The sequence below is a fragment of the Notamacropus eugenii genome, chromosome 6 (genome assembly GCF_028372415.1).
Source record: "Notamacropus eugenii isolate mMacEug1 chromosome 6, mMacEug1.pri_v2, whole genome shotgun sequence".
Classification (NCBI taxonomy): domain Eukaryota; kingdom Metazoa; phylum Chordata; class Mammalia; order Diprotodontia; family Macropodidae; genus Notamacropus; species Notamacropus eugenii.
In genome coordinates, this window is record NC_092877.1 from 38,370,869 (window position 1) to 38,389,406 (window position 18,538).

The 18,538-nt window shown below is 37.5% G+C and overlaps 1 protein-coding gene across 3 annotated transcripts in view; it reads left to right on the forward strand.

Moving 5' to 3' along the window:
• The window catches only part of INSC (INSC spindle orientation adaptor protein), a 161,413-nt gene that overhangs the window by 77,434 nt on the left and 65,441 nt on the right, over nucleotides 1-18,538 (forward strand). For all 3 annotated transcript variants that reach the window (XM_072619554.1, XM_072619553.1, XM_072619555.1), the window contains one exon: nucleotides 10,633-10,746. In XM_072619554.1, the coding sequence (XP_072475655.1) occupies nucleotides 10,633-10,746 (114 nt within the window). The remainder of the gene's footprint in view (nucleotides 1-10,632; nucleotides 10,747-18,538) is intronic.

Consider the following 18,538-nt stretch of genomic DNA (forward strand, 5'->3'; position numbering starts at 1 on the left):
CATTTATACAAAGTCATTTTGGGGGGAAGGTGACAACTAGGGAGACTGAGAAAAGGTCTTCCGTAGGAAGTGCCATAAGTTGAGCCTTGGAGAGAGTTAGGAATTCTAAGAGGTGGAAGTGAGGAAAGAGAATGTGCATTCCTGTGGGGGTGGGGTGGGGTAGTGATCAGCCTAAAGTCATGGAGGTGGGACATAAAATATTGTGTATGGAGAAGAGGCCAGATTGGCCAAATGGAGAAACCATGATGAAAGTGATGGGGAACCTATTTGGAAAGATATGTTAGTCAGACTGTGAAGGATTTTAAATGTCACAGTAATTTGTATATAACAGGCACCTTGTAATTGTCTGTTAAATTGAATTCTACATCTCAGATGGAGAATAGCTGGAGAAGGAGAATTTTTAGAACCTGAAGGACTCTGAGGTCATAAAGCTAGAGCCTGGGAGCCTTTCCTTTTGAAAAGCAACCATCCCAGCTTTTGACTTTTCCTAATGATATATTCCAGATTTGCCACTCTCCTTGTTAGTAAGTTTGATTTTGTAACCAGATTCCCTGCGAAGGGAGAGAGGGATGTGTGGGGGTTTGATGAGTGAGTGAGGTCTCTGAGGCTCATTCTTCTAGAGAGTCAGTGCTACTCTGACCACACTCACCGTACTCAGGTGCTAGGGGTGCCCAAGCTGAGTCACCCACCACAAAGCTGCCAAAGTACAACATTGTTAGTCATCAGTCCCTGACTAGCCTCTGATACTGAGTTCATCAATCAATCAATCAATCAATCAGAGATTTATTGAGTGTCTTCATATTACTGGTTCAGCTCCGGATGCTGTGAGCAGTGCGAGAGTCGAAAGGCAAGCAGAGCTGGAAGTGCTTTTAGAAACCATTTTGTTCCAACCCTTTCATTTTACAGAAAAGTAAACAGAGTTAGTGAAAGAAGGATAAGAAAAACATATCCTGGTCATTTGCTTCTCTCTCTCTAGACTGATTTCCCTTTAGTCTCTCTCATGCATCCCTTATTCCAGTCAAACTGACCCACCTGCCATTCCCCATGAATGATATTCCATCTCCAGCCTCCACACCTTTCCTAAGGATGGCTGTTATTTCTGGAATTCTCTATCTTCTCACTTCAATCTCTGGGAATTCATTATTGGTTGTATTCAAGGTTCGATTTAAGGCTACCTCCTGCAGAAAACCTTTATAATTTTCCCAGTGATCAGCAATTTTGTTCCAATTATTTTGTATCTACTTTTTATTCAGTTAATATTTGTTCTTTGTATACATATACGATTTTCCCTGGGTATTGTGTAAGCTTCTTGAAGGTAGGGGCTGTTTTCATTTAACATCTGGCCTGTTAAATAGATAAATACATGCTTGATGAATCAAATTCTCCATACAATTTGCAAGGACATAATTGAGTTGAAGATTGGTCTAGACAAAGCAAGCTATAGCGGAAAAAATGATGTATTTGAAGTTGGAGGATCTTGGTTGGAATAACTAAAGTAATATTTATTACTTGTGTGACCTTGGGAAAGTCCTACCCCTCTAGGATTCTCAATTTCCTCCACTGTAAAATGAGGGGTATAGACCAAGTGACTTTTGAATTCTTTTCTTGCTCTAAATTCCATGATTGAAAAAAAAGGATAGAGAGGACTAGGTGATAAGAATACCCATACTGAATGGACAAGATAGAAATTTATCCAAGATTAAAAAAAGACTAAAAGTCCTATTCATATTTTCCTATGCCTTCAATAGAAATAGGAAATTTTGAGGAGAGGTGGGTTGGGAGGAAGGAAAATAATGGAGGAAGATAATGTTTTGGATATGCTGATTTTGAGATACTTAGAAGATAGCTGTTGGAAATGTCAAAAAAGGGAGTAATATAGGACTGGAAGTCAAGAGAGGGATTAGGACTGGATATATAGATTTGGGAGTCCTCTATATAGAGATGATATTGACACCATGGGAGATGAAATAGGGGAGAGAGACTCTAGACAGAGATACAGAGGCACAGAGAGATAGAAGGAAGGGAGATGGAGAAAAAAGAGAAGGAGATAGAGAGAGGAGAGAGAGGGAGGGAGACAGAGACAAACAGAGAGAAAGAGGAGAGACAGAAATGAGAGAGGGAGAGAAAGAAGAGAGAGAAAGAGAGAGGAGAGAGAAAAAGAGAAAGGGAGAGAAAAACAGAGACAGAGAGGGAGAGAGAAAAGAGGGAGAGAGACTGAGAGAGAGGAACAGAGGAAAGGCGAGTCAGAGAGAGATAAGAGAGAAAGAGAGGGAGGGAGAGAGAGAGGGAGAGGGAAAAGGGATGATTAATAGTGTCAAATGTTGCAGAGGAGTGAAGAAGGAAAAAACTGTCTGCTTTAACTACTGAGACATCATTACTCTCTTAGGAGAGAAAAGGTTTAGATGACTTATAAGATCATAAACCAGGATGAAATGTTAAGATAGCTTTTAGCTTTAGGGTTTTTTTTGGTAAATTTCACATAGTGATGACCCTCTTTTGTCAAAGAAATTGTCATGCTAGTCATTTTTTTCCATAAGTTTATGAAAATCCTTTTCTCAGCTTGTTTTTATTCAAATAAAATTAATCATTTTAAGTAATTTCCCAACATATCTTAAACATGTAATAAAATAATGTAACATGCCACAGACATAAGATCCTTTAAAACTTTCATACCACAATATAACCACAATATTAAAAGAACCATATGGTTATTTTTAATAATAATAATTAGGGAGCTGTTTTCTAAGCAGTTTCTCAAAACATTGTGTCACTGATGACATTGCTATTAAATTATTTTTACACTAATGGAAACTGTTACTTTATAACAGCTATACCAGAAAAATCTCATTTCACTCAAACATGATATTAGGAATGGTAGTATAATTTGTATCATTTTGTTCAAAATTAGAGAGCATTTCATTCACCTATCGCCAAAAAATAATAAGATTTTTTCATGTTTAAAGGTTTATTTTCAGGTATCGTCATAAGACAAAATAATTTTTGTTGTTCAGAAGAATAAGATCAAATGTATCACATCAGTTCATGGCAAGTGAATTCCTTAGTCATTTATATTTAGAAAGATTTAGTTCTTTAAAATAATAGGAAAATTGCGTTTGTAAGACAGGTTATGCTTAATAAGCAGATCTTTACTTTCTACTATTTCATTTGTAGGGCAGGTATTTTTAAAATTAGGAAGCAAAATAGCATTTTTGTAAATTTATTATCTGTGGCTCTACCTTTTTCTTTTTTTAATGTTTATTCATTTATTTTTAGTTTTCAACATTCATTTCCACAAAATTTTGAGTTCAAAATTTCTCCCTATCTTTCTTCTCCCCCTCCCTTAATGCCTTGCATTGTGATTACCCCTTCCCTCAATATGCCCTCCCTTCTATCACACCCCTCCCTTCCCTTATCCCCATCTTCTCTATTTTCTTATAGGGCAAGATAGATTTCTATACCCCATTACCTGTATTTCTTATTTCTTAGTTGTATGCAAAAACAATTCTCAACTTTCATTCCTAAAACTTTGAGTTCCAGCTTCTCTCCCTTTCTCTCTCCCCACCCATCCATACTGAGAAGGCAAGCAATTCAATATAGGCTATATATGTGTAATTTTGCAAAAGACTTCCATAATAGTCATGTTGTGTAAGACTAACTATATTTCCCTCCATCCTATCCTGCTCCCCATTTATTCTATTCCCTCTTTTGACCTTTTCCCTCCCCAAAAATGTTTACTTCTAATTACTCGCTCCTCCAATTTGCCTTCCCTTCTGTCATCCCCCCCACTTGTCCCCTTCTCCTACTTTCCCGTAGTGTAAGATAGATTTTCATAGTAAATTGAGTAAGCATGTTATTCCCCGCCTAAGCCAAATGTGATGAAAGTAAGCTTCACTTTTTCCGTCACCTCCTCCCTTTTCTCCTCCATTGAAAAAGCTTTTTCTTGACTCTTTTATGAGAGATAATTTGCTCCATTTCATTTCTCCCTTTCTCCTCCCAATATATTCCTCTCTCACCCCTTAATTCCATTTTTTTTAGATATCATTCCTTCTTATTCAACTCACCCTGTGCTCTCTGTCTGTATATATATTTCATATATATTTTTCATATATATATTTCATTGAATGACCACTTTTCTCCCTGAAGTATTTTACTCAGTTTTGCTGAGTAGGTGATTCTTGGTTTTAATCCTAGTTCCTTTGACTTCTGGAATATCATATTCTAAGTTCTTCAGTCTCTTAATGTAGAAGCTGCTAGATCTTGTGTTATCCTGATTGCATTTCCATAATACTCAAATTGTTTCTTTCTAGTTGCTTGCAACATTTTCTCCTTGACCTGGGAACGCTGGAATTTGGCTACAAAATTCCTAGGAGTTTCTCTTTTTGGATCTCTTTCAGGAGGTGATTAGTGAATTGTGTCAATATTTATTTTGCCCTCTGGTTCTACAATATCAGGGCAGTTTTCCTTGGTAATTTTATGAAAGATGATGTCTAGGGTCTTTTTAGATCATGGCTTTCAGGTAGTCCCATAATTTTTAAATCATCTCTCCTGGTTCTATTTTCCTGGTCAGTTGTTTTTCCAATGAGATATTTCACATTATCTTCTATTTTTTAATTCTTTTGGTTTTGTTCTGTAATATCTTGGTTTCTCATAAAGTCATTAGCTTCCATCTGCTCCATTCTAATTTTTAAAGAACTATTTTCTTCAGTGAGCTTTTGAACCACCTTTTCCATTTGGCTAATTCTGCTTTTTAAAATATTCTTCTCTACCTTTTTCATAAATACAGTTATTTTATTTTTATGAATCAAATATGAATAGCACACACATATATACAAACTAAATATATATATACATATATATGCATGATACATACATGCAAACATGTTTATGTTATATAGCAAATGGAAGAATTTGTTTTCTTGACTATCTATATATTTTTTGCCATGTGTATCTAAAACCAAGAGCTACCACTAAATACAATAGAGATAAATGAGAATCCTTCCCTATAAAATCAGTGATTAAACAAGGCTATTCATTGTCACCTCTTCTATCTGACATAGTACTAAAATAGTTGACTGTAGCAATATGACAAAAAAAAAGAAATTGAAGAAATAAACGTAAGTGAAGCAGAGACAAAATTAACCCTTTAGCAGATGATACGAGGAGTACTTATTGAATCGACTAAGAAATTATTGGAAACAATAACTTCAGCAAACTTGCAGTATATAAAATAAATCCACAGAAATCATCAGCATTTCTATGTAGTACCGATAAAACTCAAAAAGTAGAGACAGGAGAAGAAACTCCAGTTATGCTGAAGTATTTTTTTTATATGATATCATTTGATTCTCAGAACAATCTTGCAACATGGGTGCCATTATTATCCCCACTTTACACTTGGGGAACCTGAGAAGATTGAGGTTAAGTGAGTTGCCCAGTGTCTCACAGCTGTAAATATCTGGGGTCAGATTTTAACTCAGATCTTCCTGAATCTACCAGACCAGTGTTCTGTCTACTGTGTTTTCGAGCTACCTTTAAAAGCAAAAATAAAGTGGTCTTTCCTCTCCACCAATAATGTATTCGTGAATTCCAAAGATAAACATAGTGGATTGTACTTTTTAGATTTGCGCTTTTTATTTTGTGTTTCTGTATTACCATTACTTAAAATGTCTCTGTTGTCCTAGATTGTGTTAATTTTGGTTACTCTAGTGGGTTTTTCTCTTTGAATTTTCTTTTACTCATCACAAAGGAATGTTATTTCACTTTATAAAGAGACAAAATTTAAGGTAATTGGTATATAATGGTTGCATATTTCAAAAGATTATATTAGGTTTTTGTGAGTTATTTCAATTTTAAAAAAATGCAGTTTTGGGAAAACCCAGCTTATTCTTTTATATTTACTTAAAGGAATGTGGTTGAGAAGTATAACAAATATTGTGGTACTTTTCACTTTCATACAAATATTAAATTTGATTTCATACAAATCACAGTTAAAGGTAGCAAGCAACTTGTTTGACACATCTTATCTGTGTCTTGAGCATATTTTGACTCACACAGATAAATCTTAAAAATATAATAGAACAGTGCAACACACAGATTTCAATTTGTTGATAAAAAACCTTTAAAATTTTTGTACTTCTAATTTAAATGCTAGAACACATACAGATGTGAACATTGTTTTAGTTGAAAAAGTGGATGATGCATTTACAAGAAAGTTATTATTTAAAATATCCAGTGATCTTTCCCCATTGCCTTATCTATACTTTCCACTTCCCCCAACTCCCAACCTCATGTACCACAGTTTGAAAAATTTGGGGTTAATAAGTGAATGGGAGCCAGGTTTCGTGGCACAGCTTGTCCCTACTTTTGGGGAAACTGAGACTGGTGATTATCGAAGTCTTCTGAATTGTAGTAGGATAGTCTTCACCAAGTCTGGCACCAATATGGCAATCCCTGAAATATGGGAGGTTGGAAGGGTGGGGCAGATGGTTGCATAAGGAGGGGTGAATCTAGGTTGACTAGAATGGATTCTCCTCCAGGTAGGTACTAATAACAAAGAAATTTGGAGGGTTTGCAGTGTCTTTGCAAGAAGCTTCCAGAGAATTGTAGAAAGTTACATGTAGTTATATGCCTTGAATTATATTTGCAGCTCAAGAATGGATTATCTGTTTAACATAGGAGTTCTTAATCTTTTTTGCATCCTGAACCCCTTTGGCAATCTGGTGATGCCTGTGGGCCCCTTCTCATAATCATATCTCTAAATAATTGAAGGAAATGCTAAATTTCAGTTAGAGAAAATTTCCTTCCCCCTCCCCAATTTCCCCAAATCACAGACCCTCTGGAATTTGTTAAATTCAGCCTGATATCACAGACAAAAGGAAAACAAACCAAAGACACATTTGGGGTGTGAAATAATAACTAGTTGGTAATACAGCTTCAGGAATTCCAGGATGAGAGAAAGGTATGACAAACTGCATAGATTCAAATAACTCAAAAATTATTAAAATGGGAGAAATATGTATCTGGAACATGCTCAAATACTTTAATATATTTGAGTCTATTGGTAGGTAATTAATTAGTCTTGTCTTCAGTAGCTAGCTACTGGCTTAACTTAGTAGCCTATGTATTTCAGTTATAGGATTAAAACCCTTTAATTCTATTTTACTTATACATTTGACCCTTTAATATTCTACTTTTAAAAATACTCTAAATACCACAGTTAAAGAGATTTAAGCTAGCATTGAAGAACTTGATGACTTTAAGGGCATTCCTTCCTGAAAGAGATTGCCAAGAGATGGGGAGTATTTTTCCCTGGGCAAGTTCAGATGTCTTCCTGCCTAAAGACTGGAGAATGGACCAGCTGGTTTTTAGAAGTTTTCTCTAGCAAGGGATTAAGTCACTTCAATAATTTTACTACTGGGGCTGAGGAAATGGAAAAACTAAACTGCCTGAGCCTTCCCAAGTGTATGTTTGAGAAAAGGACCTTCAATATATAAGGTCCTTACTAGTAACTGTAATCATCATTCCTCTCTAGTGTGTAATTATAGTCTGTATGAAAAAATATTAACATGAAATCATCATCTCTCCTATAAATACCTTAATATGAGTGGATGTTTGAAAAAGACATTGGGGTTGGATTGTTTAAGGTGACGGTAATTTGAAATAAGTGCAAACAGGGATCAAGGACATCAGATAATTCTCATTTGGGCTCAGGACAATTATAGACAAAACCTGCATTTTAATGCAAAAGGGTTAATATGGCATGCGTGGTTGCTTGCAGTAGTGATGAAAATGGATCTAAGAATTGAGTACATGACAAAGATTTGTAATGACAGACCTGCTTTATTAATTCTGCTTTTTGCAGAATTTTTGCAGAATCTAGAACCATAGATCTCTCTCTCTTTCTCTCTCTCTCTCTCTCTCTTTCTCTCTTTCTCTCTCTCTCCCTCTCTCCCTTCTCCTCCTCCTTCTCCTCCTCTTCCTCTTTCTCTTCAAGGCTGAATGACTTGAACAAGTTCATATAGTAGTGTCAGGTGGTGATTTGAACTCAGATCCTTTGACTCCAGGATCAGAACTCTTTCCAATTGATAGAATTAGAAAGGAAATAGTAGAACAGGAGAAAATGGCATCAATTATTACTGGTAACAGGTATTCAACATATGGAGGGATTAGAAAGAAATATAATGTCATGACCCATTCTCCAATATATAAGGGATCAAAGGATATAACCAAATAACTTTGGAAAGAATTGCTATACTACAAATAACCATTCGAAACTATAAATAAATAAATAAAACTATAAATAACCATTTGAAAATATGCTTCCAATAACTACTAGTAAGAGAAATGCAACTTGAAAGAACTCTTAACTTTCACTTCAAACCAGATAAATTGACAAAGAAGGTACAAAAATTCAAATATTCAATCTTGGAGGGTCTGTGGGAAGACAGGCTAAGGCATTGTGGGAGGAGCTCTGAAATGGTTTGATCTTTCTGGAATTACGCAATTTGGAATTACACAAACAAGGTGACTAGACTGTCCATGTCCTCTGATCCAGTGATCCCATTATTGTGCACATGTTGACCACCTCTTGTCCTTTGGTTAAAAATATCTCCTATCCATAAAAGTATTTCCTTCTATTCCTCTTTAATTTGTTTATCATGTTGCCTTTTATAATATAGAGACCTTTCACAGCCCTCCCTCACTCAAAACAAAGTCAAGTGCAAGTCATTCTCTGATGTCATGGTCTTCAAAAACAAAGGAAGAACACAGACAGACAGGTCTCATGTTGATTATTACATATATGGTGTTTGATGCTGGTTGAAACCTATTTTCTGCCATGCTGACTTCCAGTTTTCCCCACACTTTTATTGAACAGAAAATCTTTCCCTCAGTTGTATATATTCTTGGTGTAGCCTTCACAGCATTAGACTCCAGAAACTTGAGGAAAGGGGCAGTGAAATTGGCATCTGGATAGGAGGTGAGTGCAGTTCCTATGGAAGGAAAGATTGTGGAAACAATTTTCCCTTCCTTCTGAGGATGAGATGGTGCCCCTCAGCAATGGGCATTTAGGTATGCCTTTTTCTCTCTTCCCTGATAGTTCAGAGGCATGATGTAGCAAAGGGCTGTGGGAGATGAAAACTCTTTCTTGACTAGAGGCTATTGGCGTCACTCCTGCCACTCAGATATTTAGGCTTTTATAATTTACTTTCATTTCCAAGGCAACATATACAGTATGTCCAAAATGTCTTAGTGCATCTTAAAGTTATCAAAGATTAAACTTGATCTATTAATGTTTAAAACTATACCAAGACTTGTCTGATGCCCTGTATAGTTTAGTCTAAATGCTAGGTGAGTGATTTCTTTGGGGTGGTGATGATGAGATAAAAGAGACTGAGGGCATGAGCTGGAAGAAACTTGATTTATTTCTGGAAGGGCTGTATACTTTTAGTCTTATAACATGGAGCTAAGGAAGGCTGAGGTGGGTCTGAGCTTGGCCACCTGGTAGTGAGCTCATAGAGGCTGCATGGAAAGCCAGGTGTGTTTGCACATTCCCAATTGACTGAACAGGTGCAGCTCAAACACAGAAAGCCACTTGATGGTTTGTTCAGATATATCCATACCCCCTCATGCTAGTGCATGACATGATGTTCCCAATGGGACTCAGAGGGGTCAAATGTTTCTGTGGGTGTGTCAACCACAATTGTTTGTGATTCTTGCTTTTCTAGTCTATTCCACTTATTTATTCATTTAAAAATTATTTTGTAGTATACTTTGAACTCTAGATATAGTTTGCATGTGCTCCTTTCATTCCACTTTAAAAATTATTTCTGTCAAAACATTTCTATGTTTTATTTTGTCTAATTTTATAAAATAATCCCATAGTTATTTGGTATGGTGCTAAATCTGTGAAAGAATTTAGCTATTATCATTCTTTTTATTATTTTTGGCATGACCTAACCACGAGCAATTGATACCCTTCTGGTTATTTGTTTTCTTTTATTATTATAGAGTATTTTATATTTGTATTTATATGCCACGAGTCTATCTAGATAGGTTGACTCTCACATATGTAATTTTTGTGATTATTTAAAATGACATTTCTCTTCCTATTATTTTCTTTTAGGTTTTTATTATTGCTATATAGAAGCAGTGATAATTTTTGTGGAATTATTTTGTATCTTTCTATTTTATTATAGCTATTAATCATCTCATTTATTTTCTTTACTGATTACCTGGAATTTTCTTTTTCTTTTCTATTTTTAACATGAAAATTTATTGATATTTTTATATCACCTTCATTTCTAAATGTATTATTCTCTTTGTCTCCCCATGGAGTACTTCTTTGTAATAAGAAATTATAAAAAAAAGAAAACTTCATCAAAACCAATTTTTTAAATGTTTTTCATGATCCCTAGCAGTAAATCCCTCTTAAGGCCCCTGAAACTAGAAACTTAGAGTATCTCTTATGCGTACATTCATTTTATCCCAGCCAGTCAATGCCCTGTGGTCCTCTACCTTTTCTAGGACAATATCTGTGAGTTTGAGGAAGGGAAGTGAACTCTAAATTGGGTTACATTGCTTTCTCAGGAAATGAATAATTGGCATGTTCTCTTTTCTGTTTTTGGTGCTCAGGTGCTGGTGAGAAAGATTGACGCTTCAGATAACCTTTACACTGCAGAGTCTACCACAGGGAACCTGTTCAGCCTGACCCAGGAGGGTGCCCCTTTATGCCGTATCATAGCAAAGGTGAGACTGGCAGGTGATTGTTGGTGGAAACAGTGAAGATATGGAGGTGAAGTGAATGGGAACAATGGGTAAGGGATGAGGCAGTATAAAAAACCTACACATCTGGGGAGTGCCTTTAACTGGTTTCTAATTCTGGCATGAGCACAAGTTTTCTGTGACCTTGGGTAATTAATTTCCCTTGTATGGTCCTCAGATCCCCTCTCTGCAAAACGAGGGTATTGATCTCTGACAGGCCTTCCAGTTCTTAAGTTCTATGAGTCTATGGAGTCTGGAGATGTCAGTCTAATAGAGTTAAAAGAATGCTGCATTTGGAATTGTGAGACTTGGGCTTGAATCTAAGCTCTGTTACTTCTTGTGTGACTTTGGGCAAGTCATTCAACTTCTCTGTGCCTCAGTTTCCTCATCTGCACAATGAGGAGGTAGGACCAGATGACCTCTAAGGTCTTTTGAGCTCTAAAGTCTTATGGCCTGGACCAAAGAGCACATAAACTCAGGGATGGTACAGTGTCTGTGTCAACCTCCCGGGGTTGGCATCTCCTGATTCCTAGGGCACAATGGCATCCAAAGGTCATCTCTCTCCTGTCATGAACTCAAAACTATCCACAAATCAATGTTTCTTGGTCATCAATTTGTGGCTAGTTTTGACTTGGTTCATGAAGTTGCCTTGTTGTTGAAGTTGCCTTGTGTTTGGCTTCAGTACTGTTACCTCTATAGCATCTGCCTTAAGGAGGAGAGGCTTCCCAAACCTCTGTTCCATAGAGAAAGAGTAGGTTAGGGAGAGAAAGAATTAAATACAACATCTTCATAGGAAAAAAATACTGGAGTGGTTTCCTTCTTCTCCTGAGGAGTAGTCACCCCTTTGTTATGTGTTCCTGAACTCGGGTGTGTAGTCTTGTAATAGGACATATGGTATAGAAGAGCACCAGATTCAAAGGCTGGCAACCTGGGCTCAAAACTTGATTCAGATACTTACTAGTTGGATGACTCTGGGACCTTCTTTCTCCTTCTGCCACTTTCCTCATCTGTAAAATCAAGAGGTTGAACTATATTCTCTCAAAAGTTACTTTCAACTCAGACATCCTATGGTTCTGTGGTTTCTAGTCTAATATCCACCACCTAACATTTATAGTGACATGCGGTAAATCACTTCAAGTCTCTGGGTCTCAGTTTTTTCAGAAGAATTTTGGCATTGTACCAGATGTCATCTAAATTTCTTTTTAGATGGAACATTCTATAATCCAGTGGTTGCCATTAACATTGCAGGCAAGGATCCTTATAGTAAGAAGGAAGAAAGGAAGGAAAAAGGAAGGAAAGGAGGGAGAAAGGAAGAAAGGAAATAGAGAAGGAAAGAAAAAGGAAGAGAGGGAGGAAGAGAGGCAAGAAGGAAGGAAAGAAGGGAGGAAGAAGGAAAGGAAGGAAGGAAATATGTATTTATTAAGTACCTACTTACTATGTGTCAGGCATTGAGCTAAGTGCTTTACAAATGTTATCTCATTTGAGCCTCCTAAGAACATTGGGAAGTCGGTGCTGTTATATTTTTGTTTTACATTTGAGGAAAGCTGAGGCAAAGAGATGCTAAGTGACTTGCCTAGGGTCATGCATCTAGGAAGTGGAATCATAGGAAATATTTGGGAATATCAAGTCCATTTCATTGAGAGAGGGAGAAGGAGACAGAGACATCACCTTTTTTTTTTTTTTTTATTGGAGAGACGGCCTGTTTGTAAGTGCAAATAGAGATATTAGCCTTTGGCAGCCAGAATTACACCTGTACCACAAGGGTTTGGGTGAATTTTGGGAATGATATTTGATTTCTGACGCATGCGAAGCTGTCAATAACTATGCACATATTGAGAACAGCTGCTCTCTTCTGAACAGCATAAGATGGACCTGGTAGGGCCAGGGATGAGTGAATGAGCAAGGGAATGAATCATTCCCAATGATGTCATCCAGAGAGAGATAATCCAACTTCCTTTTTCCTAAACTCCTTCAGGGTCTGTGGTGAGCCCAGGGTCAGGGATGAAATTTCCAAATTAAATATTTTCAGTTTCAAACTGAATGTTTCCAGTTCCTATCAGGCTACAGCAAGTCCTAGAGTTGAAAAAACACTCATTCCATATCTGGGGTGTAGAGTTCTTAGAAACCAGAGCTTCTCTGAATCTGAATACAGACTGTGGCAAGAGTGTTGCTGGAGGAGAGAGGGTGTGCCCTGGGGTACCTACTATCTCTTTCCAGAGTGTGGGAGGAATTCTGTGAGATGTCAAGGGGTGAATTAGGACAATTCCCCTTCTGCGGATGATGACTAGATGGGAAAATAGCTAATGTTTGCCAGTACAGAATCAGTCTTCAAAAAAGTCATGGCAGATTAGAATCATAGACAGAAGTTAACAAGATGAGTTAGTAAAGATGAATGTAAAATCTTGCACCAAGGGTAAAAAAAATCAAATGTATGAACTACCAGACTGGGGAGACCTAGCTAGGAAACAATTCATGAGAATTTGGAGTTGTAACAAGCTGAAAGGTCAAATTGAAATGAGATCTATGTAAAATTTGGCTATGTAAACAGAAGTCTAGAGATCGGGAGATAGGTGACACCTCCTTGTCCTCTGCCTTGCTCAGCTTACATCTGGAGTTTGGTGTTGGGTTCTTGGACCCATACTTGAGAAAGGCTCTGATAAGCTTTAGGAAGAGGGTAGATTCTTGAGATGATTAGAAATCGTCTCATGGGGAACCACAGTTTGGTTGGATAAATTCAATTGTATCATACTTTTAGACTAAGAACAGTGAAGATGGTTATCACCCACAGGAGGGCTGAGACTAGAGAAAGTTAGCTCGTTGAAAGCCATAGAAAGCATGGCATACCCTAGCACCCTCTGGTATCAGCTGGAGAACTTGACTTGGGGTAGGGGCAGAGGGTCACTAAAGGATTGCCAGCACTTGGTCCTTATCATTCATTGGCAATTAAATGTATCTTCTTATCCCCAGCTCATTGAACAGAACCTTGTACACAGTAAACACTTATTAATTAAAAAATTTTAATAGGAGCATTTCATCATTTTAATCAATCAATGAATGAACACGAATTCATGTGCCAGGTTGTGCTAAACATTTTTGTTTTTTAAAAGTTTTATTTATGTTTTTCATTTTTATATCACAGTATATAAGGTTTCCTTTATGACAAATAAAAAACCAAGTAAGCAAAACCAACTAAGATATCTATCACATCTGATAGTATACGTGACATTGCGCAGCCATATCTTCTTATTTCTCTAGTAAAAGGAAATAAGTACCTTCTTTCCTTGTCTCATCTCCAAGACCAAGACTGCCTGTTCAAATGATGCAATTTTCAACTTCATTTTATTCTTTTTTTTTTTACATTGATGTAATGATTAATTTTTTTCTGCCTTCTTCATTCTGCATTATTACGTCTTCCCAAGATTCTGAGTTCTTTGTATTTGTCATATTTCATTGTGAATCTGTAATATTCCCAGTGACAATGTAACTCTCCTGCATCCACACTCCACAATTTATTTAGTTATAACTCAACTGATGGACATACACTTAGTTTCCAGTTTTCAAATACAAAAAGTATCACTCTGAATATTTTGTCATTTATCAGACCTTATTCCATTGTTGACTTCCTTGGGTTGACTTCCTCTGGGTATTTCCCAGAGCTGGATCTCTAAGTCAAGAGGTATGAATAGTTTAGTCACTTCCCTTGTATAATTCCAAACTGTTTTCCAGAATGGCTGAATCAACCTACATTCTGGCCACAATTGATATCTCTGTTGGTGTGCCTATATTCTCACATTCCCTCTAATTTGAACTGGCTTTGTTTTTTGGTTATTTTTTTTGCCAATGTTTTGGGTGTGAGTTGAAAATGAAGTTGAAAATGAAAATGTTTGAAGTATCATTTCTAATAATTATTTGAAATATTATAATTGGTAACAGGTTGCAATTTTTTGAGAACTGTTCAAATTCTTCAACTACATGTCTACAGGGAAAAGGTTCTTGGATAACAGACCTTATCAGAGATATCGAATGTAATGATTTCCCCCTTAACCAACAGTTACTCATTTTATCCTTTTCCCTATCTTACCTTAGATTCCAGGCTTTCCCATTGCTAATAAGGCTCTTTTTTTTCTTTTTTTTGGTCTTGGTACCTGTTGGTTGACTAATCAGATCATGTCAAGTTTCTCCTCCTTGTGATGTAATTGGGCTGTTTCCCATTCAGAGATTTTGGGAGAATGGCTGAGACACCTGGGGAATAAATATTTCTTTGGCAATTTGGGCTCTCTGGATGGTGGAGGCAGCAATATAAGCAGTCAGAATCAGAACTCAATTCTTTCACTGATCACAGCTGATACTTCTACTCAAGCTAAGTCAATTAGCATTTATTAAGTGATACTGTTGTTGGGCACTGAACTAAATGCTGGAGAGCTATCAAGGCAAAAATCTGCCCTCAAGGAGCCCACAGTCCCATGGAGGAGGCAACGTGCAAACCACAACTCTGCATAAACTATACATACATACATACATACATACATACATACATACATACATACATATATATATATATGTATATATGTATGTATGCATATGTACTTATTTCAATGGGAAGGTGCCAAGACTGGCAAAGGCTTCTTGCAGAAGGCAGGTCTGAGACTTCAAGGAGAAGCCAAGAGGTAGAACTACGGAAGGGGAGAATTCCAGATATGGGAGAGCCAGCCAATGCTGAGAGATAGAGGAACAGCAAGGAAGTCAGTGTCATTTGAATGACAGAGTATATGGAGGTGAGAGGGGTCAAGTGTAAGAAGATCAGATCCTGTGCTATTGTAGGAATGGGCCAGGTTATAAATGTCAATCAGAGAATTTATATTGTAACCTGGAGATAACAGGACTTATCAAAATAATTGAATAAAGGAAATAATGTGGTCAGATTTATGTTTTAGGAAAATCAATTTGGCCACTGAGTGGAGGATGGATTGGAATGGTGAGAGACTTGTGGGAGGGTGGGCACCCGATAGGTTATTATAATAATCCAGTTGTGAAGTGATGAAGGCTTGCACCAGGCTGGTTGTAGCATCAGAGGAGAGAAGGAGGCATATATGAGAGATATCACAAAGGGAAAAATGACAAGATGACCACTGATTAGAAATGGAAGGTGAGAGAGAGTGGGGAGTTGAGACCCTTAGATTGGGAGCTTGAGTTACTGGGAGGAGGGTTGTTCCTTGAACAGTAATAGGGAAGTTAGGTAGTTCAGACCTTATTCCATTGTTGACTTCCTTGGGTATATGTATATGTCCCAGATTTGGATCTCTAAGTCAAAAGGTATGAATAGTTTAGTCCAGGGGCCACATGTGGCCTTCTTGGTCCTTGGATGTGGTCCTTTGACTGAGTCCAAGTTTTATAGAGCAAATCTTTTTATTAAGGTGATTTGTTCTGTGAAGTTTGGATTCAGTCAAAGGGCCGCACTTGAGGACCTAGAGGGTCACATGGGACCTTGAGGCTGCAGGTTCCCCACTCCTGGTTTAGTCACTTTCTTTGCATAGAATTTAAGTGCAAGGAAGTGCTCGGTGAGTTTAAGATGTCCATGGGACATTGAGTCGGAGATGTAAGCCTGGAGGTCAAGAGAAAAGTTAGGGTTAGACAAGTAGATCTGTGAGCCAGCCGCATAGAGATGATAACTGAAACCATGGCAGCTGATGAGATCGTCAAGTGAAATAGTACACAGAGAAAAAGGAAGAAGGCCTAGAATAGAGGTTTACATGTGGTGATCATTTTGATACCCCTTACTCAGATTAATCAGCATTTACTCAGTTTATTGTGATTTGGTTGATTGTATTAGTGAATTAAGCAGAGCAGAATTAAGTTTAAGTTAGTGATGTATAAATAAGGGTTATAAATGTTAGGACCAAATAGCCTCATGTATTATGAGGGACCTCTATGGTTAGTGGGCATGATGTGGTTGAAGAGCTAGCAAAGGAGACACAGAAGGAGTGGTCAGATTATAACAATATTCTATAACAACTACAGTTTACGAAGCACTTTCATTTGAACCCTGTGAAATTGTAGCAGGAGTAATGCTATTCCTACTTTACAGATAAGGAAAATGAGAACAAGAGAGGCCATAGGCTTAAAACTGGAAGAGGTCTCAGAGGCCATCTAGGTCAGACCTTCATTTTATAAATGAGGAAACTGAAGCCAAGAGAGGTTCTATGACCTGCCCATCATCACCTAAGTAAAGGAAAGTCATTATTTTTATGAATTACTTTTCGTCGCACTCAGACTGCTTGCTGATGAAATGACCACTTCAAGAAAACACAGCTAGTAAGTGGCATAAACACTACAAACAGAATCCCTATCCAGGATTTTCTCCACTGTATTATGTGGCCTCCCTAGGGTTTGGAAGCCTGTAAACTCTACCCCTTCCTAAGTACGGTTGAGATTCTTCTGGTTCATTCTTCTCTTGGGTTTCCATAGAATTCTTCCTCCCTTCTCCTACCTCCCATCTGTTGCTGGCATACAAGCCCTAGAGAAGGCCCCTTCCCATGTTCATGTCAGCTCATCTTGACTTCGGCTAAGTAACTCATATCATTTGACTCTGGGCCTGGAGCGAGCTTTCTATATAATTAAATGTGCCATTGCCAAGGGTTGTATTCTGCTGTTTCAGGGAAATTCCCAGCCCCATTCCTATGTGACTGTCTTTACTTAGTAACACCCTGTCCCCTTCCCCACCCTCCTCCATGTTGGAGACAGGAAGATCCTTGATTTTAACTGAGCGGGACCTTGCCCGGGGGAAGAGGTGCTGTCACTCTTGGACTGCAGTTCTTTGTTTCAAGGAGTGGGGAGTTGTCCTAAGGCCAACCCCCCTTGGACTTAGGGGCACAGAGATGTCATAAGGAATGTAGTAGCTGGAAATGCTAGTGGCAAGATCATTTCTGATCATCTTGGTGAAGAATGTAATTGGAATCCAATGCCAAGTTCATTCCAACACTTAGCTTTTATTATGCTGGGCTAAGCAGCTCCTGAGCCAAAGAGATGCTCTCACATGAATGATGTCTATGCCTTCTGAACCTTGGCAAAGCTTGGTTCATTATCTATCCCAAATATATTATCTTTTTTTGAAAGAAGGTGATAAATAGCCAGTCAGGCACTCCTTACAGATAAGGTTGGCTGGAAGGGACTCAGAAATCATCTTTTCTCCTTGCTTCTGTCCCTGGGCTCACTTTGGGCATGGCAAACTACTTCCATTCTTGTACCTGAATTTTTTCTGTAGAGTAGTTTCTATATTGGCTCATTAGCTGGCTCAGAAATACCTGGAAAGTCAAGAAGGAAGATGGAAGGGAGTTGTTAGGGGAGAATGAGAGATGTTAAATGTCTCACCTGACTTCCTCCTCATACAGAGTTAAGGGCATAGGAGTTCTCTTTCTCTCTGCTCGTCTTTCTGTCAGCAGATCAACAAACATTCAGTTCAATTCAACAGCTATGCATTTTTTTAAAAAAAATATTTTATTTTCCTTAATTACATGTAAAAACAATTTTAAACCTTCTTTTAAAGGTTTTCCAAATTCTCTACCTCCCTCTCTCCCCTTTTTCCTTCCCTTATTGAGAAGGTAAGTCATTTGATATAGTTATACATGTACATTCATGTAAAACATATTAACATGTTAGTCATATTGTGAAAGAAAGCATAGGAAATAATCCAAAGAAAAACAAAGAAGGTAAAGAAAAGATATGCTTTGATCTGTATTCAGGCTTCAATAGTTCTTTCTCTGGAGGTGGATAGCATTTT